General features: G+C 37.1%; 1 protein-coding gene across 1 annotated transcript in view; it reads left to right on the top strand.

The window, feature by feature from the left end:
* The window catches only part of MAP3K1 (mitogen-activated protein kinase kinase kinase 1, E3 ubiquitin protein ligase), a 58,403-nt gene extending 46,207 nt beyond the window's left edge, over window positions 1-12,196 (top strand). Inside the window, exons 12-20 of the mRNA XM_014965014.1 lie at window positions 845-936; window positions 1,184-1,373; window positions 1,675-2,956; window positions 3,881-4,033; window positions 5,393-5,555; window positions 7,105-7,236; window positions 8,213-8,355; window positions 8,822-8,953; window positions 9,507-12,196. Of these exons, the coding sequence (XP_014820500.1) occupies window positions 845-936; window positions 1,184-1,373; window positions 1,675-2,956; window positions 3,881-4,033; window positions 5,393-5,555; window positions 7,105-7,236; window positions 8,213-8,355; window positions 8,822-8,953; window positions 9,507-9,656 (2,437 nt within the window). The 3' untranslated portion in view covers window positions 9,657-12,196. The remainder of the gene's footprint in view (window positions 1-844; window positions 937-1,183; window positions 1,374-1,674; window positions 2,957-3,880; window positions 4,034-5,392; window positions 5,556-7,104; window positions 7,237-8,212; window positions 8,356-8,821; window positions 8,954-9,506) is intronic.
* Window positions 12,197-12,464: the final 268 nt, after the last annotated feature.

Below are 12,464 nucleotides of genomic sequence, written 5' to 3'. Positions count from 1 at the left end.
GCTTAAAAGACGAAGGTTTTGAAGGCACCTGATTGTATTTTTCCAACATTTACAGATCTTGACACTTTGTTTTCATAAGGCCTTTTTGTCCCCTTAAAATAAAGGAAGATGTTAGGTGCAGTCATTAACCATCCCCTCCATCTCATTTGATATTGCTTTGATCTAATTCTCACCTTTCAGCAGTTGGCAAGTACCAATCATGCATGTTTCCTACTTCAACAAAAGCTGCTGTACCTCTGTGCCCTGAACTGTTAACGTAACACTTCTGTCTTACTTCAGTGTAGTGCTAGGAGGGGGCTATTCTGAGTGAATGCCCTAAGCATTTCTGGCTTGAGTTGGCTTTGTCTCCCTGCCTCAAGCTACTCAGTTTGTTCTGCCAGACCAACCATTTCTTCACCTGTACTGTAAGCTAGATGCAGAAGCCCAACAGCCTGATTTTTGTCTCTTCAGGTTCAGTTCCCAAGCAGCCTTTCTTCTGAAATTGCAGCTAGAGGTGCCCCAGCAATCATCTAGCAATAGAATATCTAAATTTAAAGAAATAAGTGAAATAGAACTCTTCCTTGTGTTGCTGGATTGGGCTTGATTTTGCAAGAGGATGAGGTCCTATCTTGTTTTTTCTTTATTTATTAGTGATAGACATTTCATATCTGGAAGTATACCTGTAAAAAATACCACAACTATTAATAGCTTAGTGATACAGCATTATAGAAATGCTTCTAAAGTGATGTGAAATCGTTTTCCATGTGCAATTCTGTGCTAATGACTATTGAAATTTAACTACTAGAATGTTTTTCCTTGACAGCATCTGCTAAAAGAGTTATTTTCTGGTATTAATTTCTTACAGTCGAACAAGTCAACTTTCAGTCTCAACTCTATTGGAGATGTGTAAAGGTCAAGCAGGAGAGCTGGCAGTTGGGAGAGAGATACTTAAATCTGGTAATAGTAACTCTTCACGTATAATTGAATTATGATTACAAGCAAATCATACTGAAGTGTTTTAGATTTAATACAGGATTTATCCAGTATCAGCATGGCAAAGAGAACTATTTCTCGCAGCAGCTTGGGAGGGGGGTAATTTGGGCACAGAATGCGCGTTTCCGTATGATGCAGTTATGATCTTTATTTAGATTGTAATTTAGATTGTGAACATATCTAATCCTGATTTTATCAACTTTTCTTGTAGGGTCCATTGGTATTGGTGGTGTTGATTATGTCTTAAATTGTATTCTTGGAACCCAAACTGAATCTAGCAACTGGCAAGCGCTACTGGGGCGACTTTGTCTAATAGACAGACTTCTCTTGGAATTTCCTGGTGAATTTTACCCTCATATTGTCTCTGGAGATGTTTTACAGGCTGATACCATAGTAGACAGGTACTTCTTATACTATGTGACTCTTTGTAGTTGAATGTGGTGTTGGTGATTTCTTCAAAAAAATAGTTGTTCTGATTCCTGTAAATAAATAGTATGTACTTAAATGCAAAAGTGTGCTTACATGACGGAGTGAATGGTTGCCTTTTTTTTTTTTTTAACAACTTCTGACCTGTGAATGAACTTTGAAGCACCAGTGCAGCAATAAGTCTCCTTTCCACTGCAGAACTGGCAGCTATATACATAATCTTGATATGGTTTTCTCGGCAGTAGTTAACTAGAAACTCCTCTTTTCATTTTTTAGGTATAAGAAACTTCTCTCCCTATTAACTTTCGCCTTGCAGTCCATTGACAATTCCCACTCAATGGTTGGTAAACTATCACGGAGAGTATTTTTGAGTGCAGCAAGAATGGTGGCAAGAGTGCCCCATGTCTTTGTGAAGCTGTTAGAAATGTTGAGTGCGACGAGCTCAACTCACTATGTAAGGATGCGTCGACGTCTGATGGCAATAGCGGATGAAATGGAAATTGCAGAAGCCATCCAGCTAGGCATGGAAGAAATGCACTCTGGGGATTATCGACATGAAGACTTCTTGCAGCTGCCTGTACCAGATAACTCTCCAGAAGCTACAGAAAATAATACTCCTAACAATACTGTCCAGTTATCAGGGAAAAGTGGAAAAGGGGATAAAAGTGATAAAAATCTGAGTGCCAGTCCAGAGGACATTTCTGAGACGCTGGCTGGCCTTGCTGTGGGACTTCCTGTTTCATCAGTAACCACTGAGCAACCAAAGCCAGCCATTCAAACAAAAGGAAAACCCCACAGTCAGTGTTTGAACTCTTCTCCCTCATCTAGTCATTCCCAGTCACTATTCCCAACGCTTCCATCTCCTTCAAACCCATCTGTACCAGCTGGCACTGTAACAGATGTCTCTAAACTCAGACCTCAGGGATTCGTTCCCTGCAAAATCCCCACACCTTCTCCTCAAACGCAGCGGAAACTTTCTCTCCAGTTTCAGCGAAACTGCTCTGAAAATAAAGAACCAGATAAACTTTCTCCAGTTTTTACCCAAGCCAGGCCGTTGCCATCCAGTCACATACACAGGCCAAAGCCATCACGACCCACCCCAAGTGATGTGAGCAAGCAGGGAGAATCCTTAAAAAAAAGTATGACCCTTGACCTGAATGATATTTCACAGTGCGATGGCAATAGTAGCAGCAGTAGCAGTGCAGTAATACCAAGTGAGGAGACGGTGTTCACACCGGTGGATGAAAAGTGTCGATTGGATGCTAATGCAGAGCTCAATTCCAGTATCGAGGACCTGCTCGAGGCCTCCATGCCCACAAGTGATGGCACAGTTACATTCAAGTCTGAAGTTGCAGTTCTTTCTCCTGAGCGGGCAGAGAATGATGATACTTACAAAGATGATGTAAATCACAATCAAAAATGCAAGGAGAAGATGGAAGCTGAAGAGGAGGAAGCTTTAGCTATTGCTATGGCAATGTCAGCGTCTCAAGATGCCCTGCCAATAATTCCACAACTACAGGTTGAAAATGGAGAAGATATCATAATCATTCAGCAGGATGTAAGTATACATGTGGGAATTTAGCCTAAGTCTCAATTGAGGTTCACTGAATTTATAAAGCAGTGCTGTTATATTTCCAAGGTTATATAAAACACAAAGGTACCAATACCCTCTCCTGGGAGTTGGAGCGTAAATAATCTAGCAGTTGAGGGTGTTAACAGAATCCTTCCATGGTTATTCACAAGTTTAGAGAAGGTATTTGGAAGACAAACATGTCATGCACCAACCTTTAAAATGGCAAAGAAGGAAGTGCAAAAGTGAGGAAACCAAGGAATGAGAACAAAGTTTTTAAGCAGGAGTACAAGCACTGGGTGTTAATGCTGCTTTACTTTAAAGGCAATTGTACAAAACCAAACTGGTTTCTGAAAAAAAAACAAAAGGCACAGTTGGAAGAGATCTTGTTGGCACATCTTGAGAGAGAAGATGTGAGATACTTAAGAAGTCAGAAAAAAAGATAATTGTTTGCAAATAGACAAAAGTACAAGAAATAAAAACAGAGAAATAAATATTTTATTTGTGATCCTTTGCATGAGGTAACAACATGCAAAGCATGGGAGAAATAAATTAAGTAGAAACCAACATGATTTTGGTTGTGTTTACTATGCGTGCTAACTAAAATCTAAACTAGAGGTGATAACAGGAATAGAAAAAAAGTCTTGCTCCTATTTGTGTCCTTAAATCTTGCGTCTTACCTTTGGGTAGTAACATAGGAGGAGGCTGTCTGCACTGATGTACAATAGGAGTATTTGGATTATAGAATACACTTGTGTTGTGGCCTCAGCCGAAATATGTGTAACTTGCAGTACAAAGAACTGAAAGGGAGAGGAGAGGCATGTAAGCTTGGATGTTTTATAACTTTCCAGAACGTCTATATTTTAGATGCATGCTAGTAAACATGGAATTGATTTGGAATTTGATTTGCAGACACCAGAAACCTTGCCTGGACATACCAAAGCAAAACACCATTACAGAGAAGATGCAGAATGGCTTAAAGGTCAGCAAATTGGTCTTGGAGCTTTCTCTTCCTGTTACCAAGCTCAAGATGTAGGAACGGGGACATTAATGGCGGTAAAACAGGTAAATACTTTAAATACTTCAGTTTCTTGAATATATTGTGCTTGTTCTTCAATATTTCTTTGAAATATTGAGGCGCTCTGCTCTCACTGACTTCTTGTGTTCCTTGCTTCCTCTGCTCCCTGCCATGTGTTCTCCCACAATACATAATAAGTCTTTATGTGCATGGTATTAACGTAGTCTTAGCAGTTTTTTTCACTTCTCCTTTAAATGAAAAAAATACTGTACTTTTTTTTATATGCCCATTCTCTTTTCATAGTACTTCAAGTACATTTTTACTTTTATCAAGTTCATAGATCAGTGACAGAGTTAGGAATGGAGCCCAGATCTCTTGATTCTGCATTAATGCCCTGCTTGCAAGGTAGCTATTAAAAGTAGTTTCCCCTTAATTGTCAGGGCTTTTTTTCCCCGAAAACGTTTACGTGGAGGAAATGTTGTTTAATGCTTGTTTCCTCTAATCCAACAGCCAACTTTGAGGCAAGTATTTGTAATATTTAAATTAATAGATACAGAAATGTGGCTGGCTGAGAAGAGGCCCAAATGCATGTGCTTCACTCAGGATTTTTTTGGAGGTTCTGGATGTGAGGGAATCTCTCACACTCAAGGTGCCCTAGGTCTGAATCCGTGATACCAACATAAGAGGGAATCTTGGTCCTAACATTTCCTTATTAATTCTAGAATGAACTTACACCTATGGAATCGAGTAATTTCAAAATACTTACTCAGGGAAAGAATATCTGTTACCATCTTTTCCTCCTTGGAAACTCTCTTGTTTGTGAAAGAGTAGGACTGTCCATGTAGGCCCCTCCCTGAGAGACGGTGATGATTCTGATGCCCCAGGGAAATTCTCTGCAGCATACCATTATTTCAGATCTAGCATGGATCACAGCTGGGGTTGGCTTTGGTTCCATTACAGGACTTCTGATCTGCTTTTACCCCATCCCTCCATCGTATTTCTGGGGTAAGAGGTGTAGTTATCAAGCAGATAGTGTGGTTAAACTGGTAAAAATCTTACAAACACCACCACTGTCAGAATTCCATTTCAGGCTTTATCTTTCTTCTTTGTCTTCAATGTCTGAGATAAAATTGATCCTACTTTAAGCAGGGGAGAGGGAAGAGGGAAGTTTCCCCATTCCATAGTTGAAAAGATTTTTTTTATTGGTATTTGCCCAGAAGCTCACTCTTCCTTTTCTATGACTGTCTCGCATGGAAATACGTTCTCAGCTGAGATAAAAGAATACTTGCTGTTTCCAGGTGGTGAAAAGAGATGGAAAACCACCCATTCTTGTTACTGTACTGAAGGTGGGGGTTACGGGACTGGTAATTACGTAAGGTAAATCTCAATGTTATATTTCAAAACAGGTGACATACGTCAGGAACACATCGACTGAACAGGAAGAGGTAGTTGAAGCACTGAGAGAAGAAATAAGGATGATGAGTCATCTGAACCATCCTAACATTATTCGAATGTTGGGTGCTACGTGTGAGAAGAGCAACTATAACCTCTTTATTGAATGGATGGCAGGTAAACAACTCCTATGCCAAGGAAAATGAAAACAAGCAGTTGAGACTTGGACTTTGTAGTGCCATACTGTGTTTTGCATCACTTCAGTCTGCAAATTTGTGTTTTCATTGCTGTTGGTAACCAGCATAAAGGTCTACTTAGAGAGCAGTTTAAGTGGTCGTAGCAATATTCTTACTGGTGCATTCTTGGTGTTACATGTTGTTTTATTTCAAGTTTCCTATACCTGGTTTGTTGTACAGTTAAAGCAGTTGGAAGCCCTGAACAAAAATTCTACTATTTTTCTCCAATTTCTGAATCTAAATGAGGACTTGGAAACTTTGGGAGACAGGGAGTTCAGTGTGTAATAAATCAAACTGTTGTGTTTTCAGTGCACCTGAAAGTGCAGTAAATAATAACCTGTAAGTTATTATTGAAAATAACTTTGCTAGAAAGTTTGGAATACTGTCACTTGGTTTTGTTCCAACCATTTTCATAAAAATTGTGTGAAGTGACATGCAAAGTCATTTAAGAACTTACATTAAATTTCTAATATTAGGTATTAAGCAGGATGCTATGGGGAAAACATCTAATCTTAAATAAATAAAGTGGTAATTTAGTAAAAAACAGTGAAATCTTTTCATTAGTCTATAGAACAGGTAAAAAAAAACAACAGTCTGTATCCTTTTCAAAGAAGGAGCTTTATTAACTTCATGAATGGGATTATACGTAGTTGTCGTCCAGTTACTAAGACTAGATGTGGTGCTTTATAAATCCTTTTTCCTTATAAAAGAAGGCATTGCACCTTAACTTTCATTCTTTGGCTGAAACCACTTAGCAATACCAAAGTGCTAACTAGCAAAGCCCAAGTATGCATTATGACTAGTAGTAGTGCAGAAAATATTTTTTCAAAACTAATGGTGCTTAACTTTTTTTAAGTGTAATTTTTCTGAAATAATATTATTTCGATAATGAAATGTCAGGAATTGTCTTTAGCTCATTCAAGCCCAAGTATGTTAGAATACTTTGAGAGGCGCAATGGAAGTCTAAAATCTTGAGGATCTATATACCAGTTTTGGAAAATAAAGAGATAGTGCTTTTCCTTGATTGTCTACTTGCTTCTATATATAGGTACTTGAATGGTAACAAAAAAAATGAAGATCCTCAGGGGCAATGCTTACTGGAGGCTGGGCATATCTATTGCCCCAAAGAAAGCCAGTGTTTCGCTGCTCAAACCTTAATGCAAAATGTGGATAAATATGTGTGCTTTCTTATCAGCAACAGTACACTAGGGGTTTTATACTTTCTTTTAAGGAAGTATGACATCATTTGGAAGCATGAAGACTTGTATCTTTCATGTGTACAGTTCCAGGTAGAAAGTAATTAAGCAAACAAGTATAGTACTTTTTCCTATGAAACTTTATAATGTTTTTTTTCTGATGGGGGGGGGGGGGCAGCAATCTAGTTACAAATTAGGAACACCATTACCAAGTTCCAATTCTAGGAGGCAGTGCTGCATTCTACTAATACAAAATGGAAGTGTTGATAAAATGTATTTTTTTTTATCTTCTAGGGGGTTCAGTTGCTCATTTGTTAAGTAAATATGGAGCCTTCAAAGAATCAGTTATTATTAATTACACAGAACAACTGTTACGTGGCCTTTCTTACCTCCATGAGAATCAGATAATCCACAGAGATGTTAAAGGTGAGAATTACTTAGAATACCTTTTAATAAGGAATATTCAGAAAGTAGAATCTATTTTGGCTTGAGACCTATTGCTTTGCTTGGATACCATCTCAGGAGTGGTATTTCTCTTGGGTTTGTCTTAAAAACCTTTAATAACTGAAATTAATCAGAATGTTCAAAGCATGCCTGGGGATATTTGCTACCTGTGCCGATAGTTTAAAAAAAACTGGTTTCTTCCATTTGTCCAAATAAAATATGAAATTTCCACATAGCTTCAAAGATTGCTATTTAAATTAATGTAAATGTTTACACATAAATGATAGTAACATCTGTGAAAATCCCAAGATAAAGAGGTTGGTTTGTAACGTCAAGGAGTATTTTGATGAGTTTTCTTCCTTCATCTGAACTGAACATACAGTTGTACTGTGAGCAAAATGTGGACTTTATTGGGAAATAGCAGTCTTACTGAACTTTTCCCTTTAATGCAGTTCATGGACAGATACAGTGGCAGAGACATCCAGATAAGCAGCAACACAGCAATGGCAAATACTGATCTCTAATACTTCTTAAAATAGGAAAATTTCCTCTTGCTCTTTCTGTAGTTCTCTTCAAGCCAACTCAAAGTTGCTTAAGGATGTAATAAGTTTAAATTTCACGGGGAGCTGCAGGCAATGAAAACCTCCAGGGTTTTAGGTCACCATTTTCTTTCACTATTCCCTCTCCAGGCATTGTTCCAGAATCCTGTGTTTGCCCTGCTTTGAAAGTTCGGTTGCTTCCCTAAATCTCTCAGACAGCCTCAAGCTGTGTGCATTATCATTCAGGCATGACACAAAAGTGACATTATTAGACTTTCTCCTTGATTTTTAGATTTTCTGATACTGGGGTGGGGTATGTCAAACTATTTATAGTTTTGAAATGAAGGGAGGGTGTCTGTTCATCCTTTTGCCTTTTAATAGAAAGCCAACTATCAGTATTTTTATTATGCTGTTGACAGGTGCCAATTTGCTAATTGACAGCACAGGTCATAGATTAAGAATTGCTGATTTTGGAGCGGCAGCCAGGTTGGCATCAAAAGGAACTGGTGCTGGGGAGTTTCAGGGACAGTTGTTGGGGACTATTGCCTTTATGGCACCGGAGGTAAGACATCAGTTTTGGAAGGTACTTGAAAAAGTCTATTTGAACTCTTTAAACTAATTCATACAACCAAATGACAGAAAATTGTTGTAAATACTTCAAATATGTTTTAAAGGTACTTGTTCTAAAGAACAGGAATGATTCCAACATGGCAATGACATTTCTTTCTCACTGTCAAAGTTGTTTTAAGTAGTGTTTTGTGAGATGATTCCATCATAAGTATTGTTACTAAAGCCCAAATGACTATGGGGTCAAAATCAAATTACTGCAATCTACTTTGCTTTTCCTCTATGATTGGGCATTTTATTTATTAGTTCTCTACAGCTATATAAATCTTCTGGCATTTACATCACTGGTCACAAAATGTTAATGAGAATGCACTTGGTTGACGGTATTTTCTTTGCATGTAAATTACTTGGAGCTAAGAGACTTTGAAGTGGATAATCTGAGCTTTGGTCTGTCTGTCCAGGTGCTGAGAGGTCAGCAGTATGGTAGGAGCTGTGATGTGTGGAGCGTTGGATGTGTGGTGATAGAAATGGCTTGTGCTAAACCTCCCTGGAATGCAGAGAAACACTCCAATCATCTTGCTCTCATATTTAAGGTGAGGTATTTTGTTGCTGCCAATGTGCTACGAAAGATGCTGAATGTTTTCATACACAGCAATGTGAATTTTAGAAAAGCGTACAGGTAGTAAGGGTTGTTGCAAAACCTCTTCCTTGTATTGCAGCTGTCAGTACAAAATAAATACTGATACCAGCATGATCATTCTTGCTTGTTCCAAAAAGACCCAAACCAAAACAAGAAAGGCTAGCAATACAATTTTATATATATATACACACAATTTTGTATATATATACACATATATATATATATATATATACACAATTTTATATATATATATAAAAGCTCCGTTCTAAGACATAAATACAAAGTGTAACAGAATAAAAATTTGGGATGGGGGAATAGAGCTGATCTGGACTGTGAAAGGCAATAGGCATAAGTGCAACTGAAGATCCATATTATAAAATGAAAGCAGTAATGTAATCTTCAAGCTGCAGCAGGAAAATCTCAGATCATGGAAGGTTTTGGGGGTAAGAGAGGGGGGCTTAAGATTCACTGGACTTACAAAAAGTTATTTTCCTCCTTTTGTTCAGATTGCTAGTGCAACTACTGCTCCATCAATCCCTACACATCTGTCTCCTGGCTTGAAAGATGTGACTCTTCGGTGTTTAGAACTTCAACCTCAGGACAGACCCCCGTCAAGGGAGCTGCTGAAACACCCGGTCTTCCGTACCACTTGGTAGCTACTTGCGTATAAGGCTGATATACTGAAGAAGATGCTACTGAATATACAGTAACTGTCTTGCGGTGCCGTTAAGCACAGCAAATTGTATTATTCTGCTGGCCTTAATGATAGATACATCCAGGACTTAAGGCCAGTGGGGAACCCTACCTAAGTATGTGATTGACAAATCAAGATCTTTACCTAAGCTCAGTATGCAACATTTCACAACTTGTGCAGAGATTTGTAAACTGTGCCTTTTCAAACATCTGGCTCTAGGTGAACACAAAAGCATTTTTCCTTAAATCTGCATGATTATTTAGCAGGTAAGTGATTTTTTATTTTATTTGGAGCACTTTTTCAGCAATATTAGCAGCTGGGGGGCTCAGGACCTATTTTAATATACCGACCACTGTTACATTTCGCATCATGCAGGTTCTGCAATTAGTCAGTGTTCAGCACTGGTTAAAAGGAAGTGCTGTATCTGTCCCTTTTAATTACACAAAATTCTCTGAGTAACAAATCCAAACATTGATGGATGCTTTTTTAAAAAAAAAAAAAAAATAAAAAATTTGCCTTCCTTAAAGTAAGAGCAGGCAGTTGTGGTTCACTGTGCATTTACTGCTGGCTGTGTAATTTCTTTTGAAATTAAAGTTTGTTTTTTATTGTATTTTTAACTTTCAGGGAAAAGGGGATCTTTTAAAAATAGTCTTTAGACAAAGATGCAAACTGTGTCACGGGACATCTTGCTGACACAAGAGTTTTAAAAACAGATTTTGCTGGAAATCTGGAATAAAAGAAAATGCCGCCTTCAAGGAGGCAGTGTTGAAGGCTCTGCTAGTGTAGGTTATTTAAAAAACAGAAAGGAAACAACCAAGATTGTTCTGCATAAAACAGCTTAGTCTGAATCATGCTGAAAGTTGTTGAGCCTTCTGTTGATATAGCGGCTTCTTATGGCCAATGGCGTAGAGGAGTTTGGTGTCAGAGGCCGCAAGCCCAGCCCCCGTTGAAGCCTGAGGTGCTTCAACGGGAGCAGGTGCCAGCTATGAGCAAATCTCATTTTTTGTGTAACAAAACTGAGGTCTTATGCTCTACTGATAATAAGTTTTACCTGCTGTTTTCCTTCTGCCGTACATCATCTATTTACTGTAGCCATTAGTGATACTTTCATTTGAAAATGTTAAAAATATTACCATAAGAAAGGTATTTATGTTAACAAGAAAAAAAAACTTGGACTTGAAAAGCAAGATAACGTAAAATGTGAAGTAAAGCTTCACTTGTAGTGTAAAACTCGTGTTTTTTAGCAGGTGTGTTTTTTTTTTTTAAACAGGTTTTTAAAATTATTTTAAAGGCAGGTTTTTAGATTCTGATGCATGTAATTCTGAAGGAAAATGGCAGCTTTTCTTTTTGCTTTTTTAAGAAAGGGGATCTTTTTAAATCAAATAATGATTGTGTTTAATCCATTTTGGAAAAAATACTGTTTATGTTTTAACTCTTCAGAAGCCAGTTAGATTGTTGGACTGAAATAGAATTGGTTATTTTCAAAGACTCAGGACAAAATAAATAAGCTATAGTACATTAAAAATGTACAATACAAATTGGAAGTAAAACATCTTAAAGATAAGTTTACAGGAATGATAGTGCTGATATAATAAAAAAAAAAGCAGTGTCATTAGTTGTGAATGTGTTTCTTTTGGAAATTTTACATTCCTTTGTTTTGAAAGACTGGCAGACTTTGAAGAGTTAAAAAGATAATACTGAAATGTGAAGTTTGGTAGCTCTAACTGTTTTGTACTTGACTTTTTTTTTTTTTTTTGACCACTTCAGAATTTCTCATTCTAATAAGATTGTTTCTAAGTCTTTCTTATGTGCAAGCTTTAAAGGATGCACTCTTGCCAATTCATGTACTGGAAGATCAGTTGTCAGATTAATACTGTTTCTGGCATAAATGTAAACTGTATAAACTGATGAACCTCAGCTAATCAGTATTACTTTGTAGATCACCATGCCTACCACATTTCAAACTCAAACTGCCTCTAGGTGTCCAAATGCATTTGTTTGAGTTTGTTTGCGTTTCCCTCGGCTTGCTGGTAATTGTGGTGTTTTTAAAATGGAGATGTGATGTAATATTCTTATTTTCTTTGGATCAAAGCTGGACTGAAAATTGTATTGTGTAATTATTTTTTGTGTTCTTAATGTTATTTGGTACTTAAGTTGTAAATAACGTCTACTGCTGTTTATTCCAGTTTCTACTACCTCAGGTGTCCTATAGAGTTTCTTCTACCAAAGTTCACTTTCACAATGAAATTATATTTGCTATGTGACTGATTCCTAAGACTTCCAGGGCTTAAGGGCTAACTTCTATTAGCACCTTACTGTGCAAGCAAATTTTACAGAATCTCTGGGTTAAGAAATTTGGCTTCATTGTATCCTTTGTTATTTTAAATATATCAAGATATTTTAATTAAAAGTTTTTACCCCATTGAACCAATTTTATATAGTATAATTTGTACCTATTTTGGTGTTTTTTGTCTTTATAGTAAATAAAAGTTTTTGAACAAACTTTGTCCTTTGCTTATTGAAATGTAAACACCTTCAGTTCACAGATGCGAATAAAATATTTCTGGTACACTTCACCATTTACACACAATTTCATATGCAACAGTCAATATATCAAGACTTTTAGTTTCTAGTATTAAATAGTGCATATGAATAAGCATTTGTTGATATATGTGTATCTTAGGTGTATCAATAAAGAATGCTTACATGAAGGGCAGCAGCACAGACTAGATTTTTTTTTAATCAATAATAAAGGTAGGAACTTTTCTTA

Source organism: Calidris pugnax, unplaced genomic scaffold (genome assembly GCF_001431845.1).
Source record: "Calidris pugnax isolate Ruff unplaced genomic scaffold, ASM143184v1 scaffold273, whole genome shotgun sequence".
NCBI classification, from domain to species: Eukaryota; Metazoa; Chordata; class Aves; order Charadriiformes; family Scolopacidae; genus Calidris; species Calidris pugnax.
This window is presented reverse-complemented; position numbering and strand designations above follow the sequence as displayed.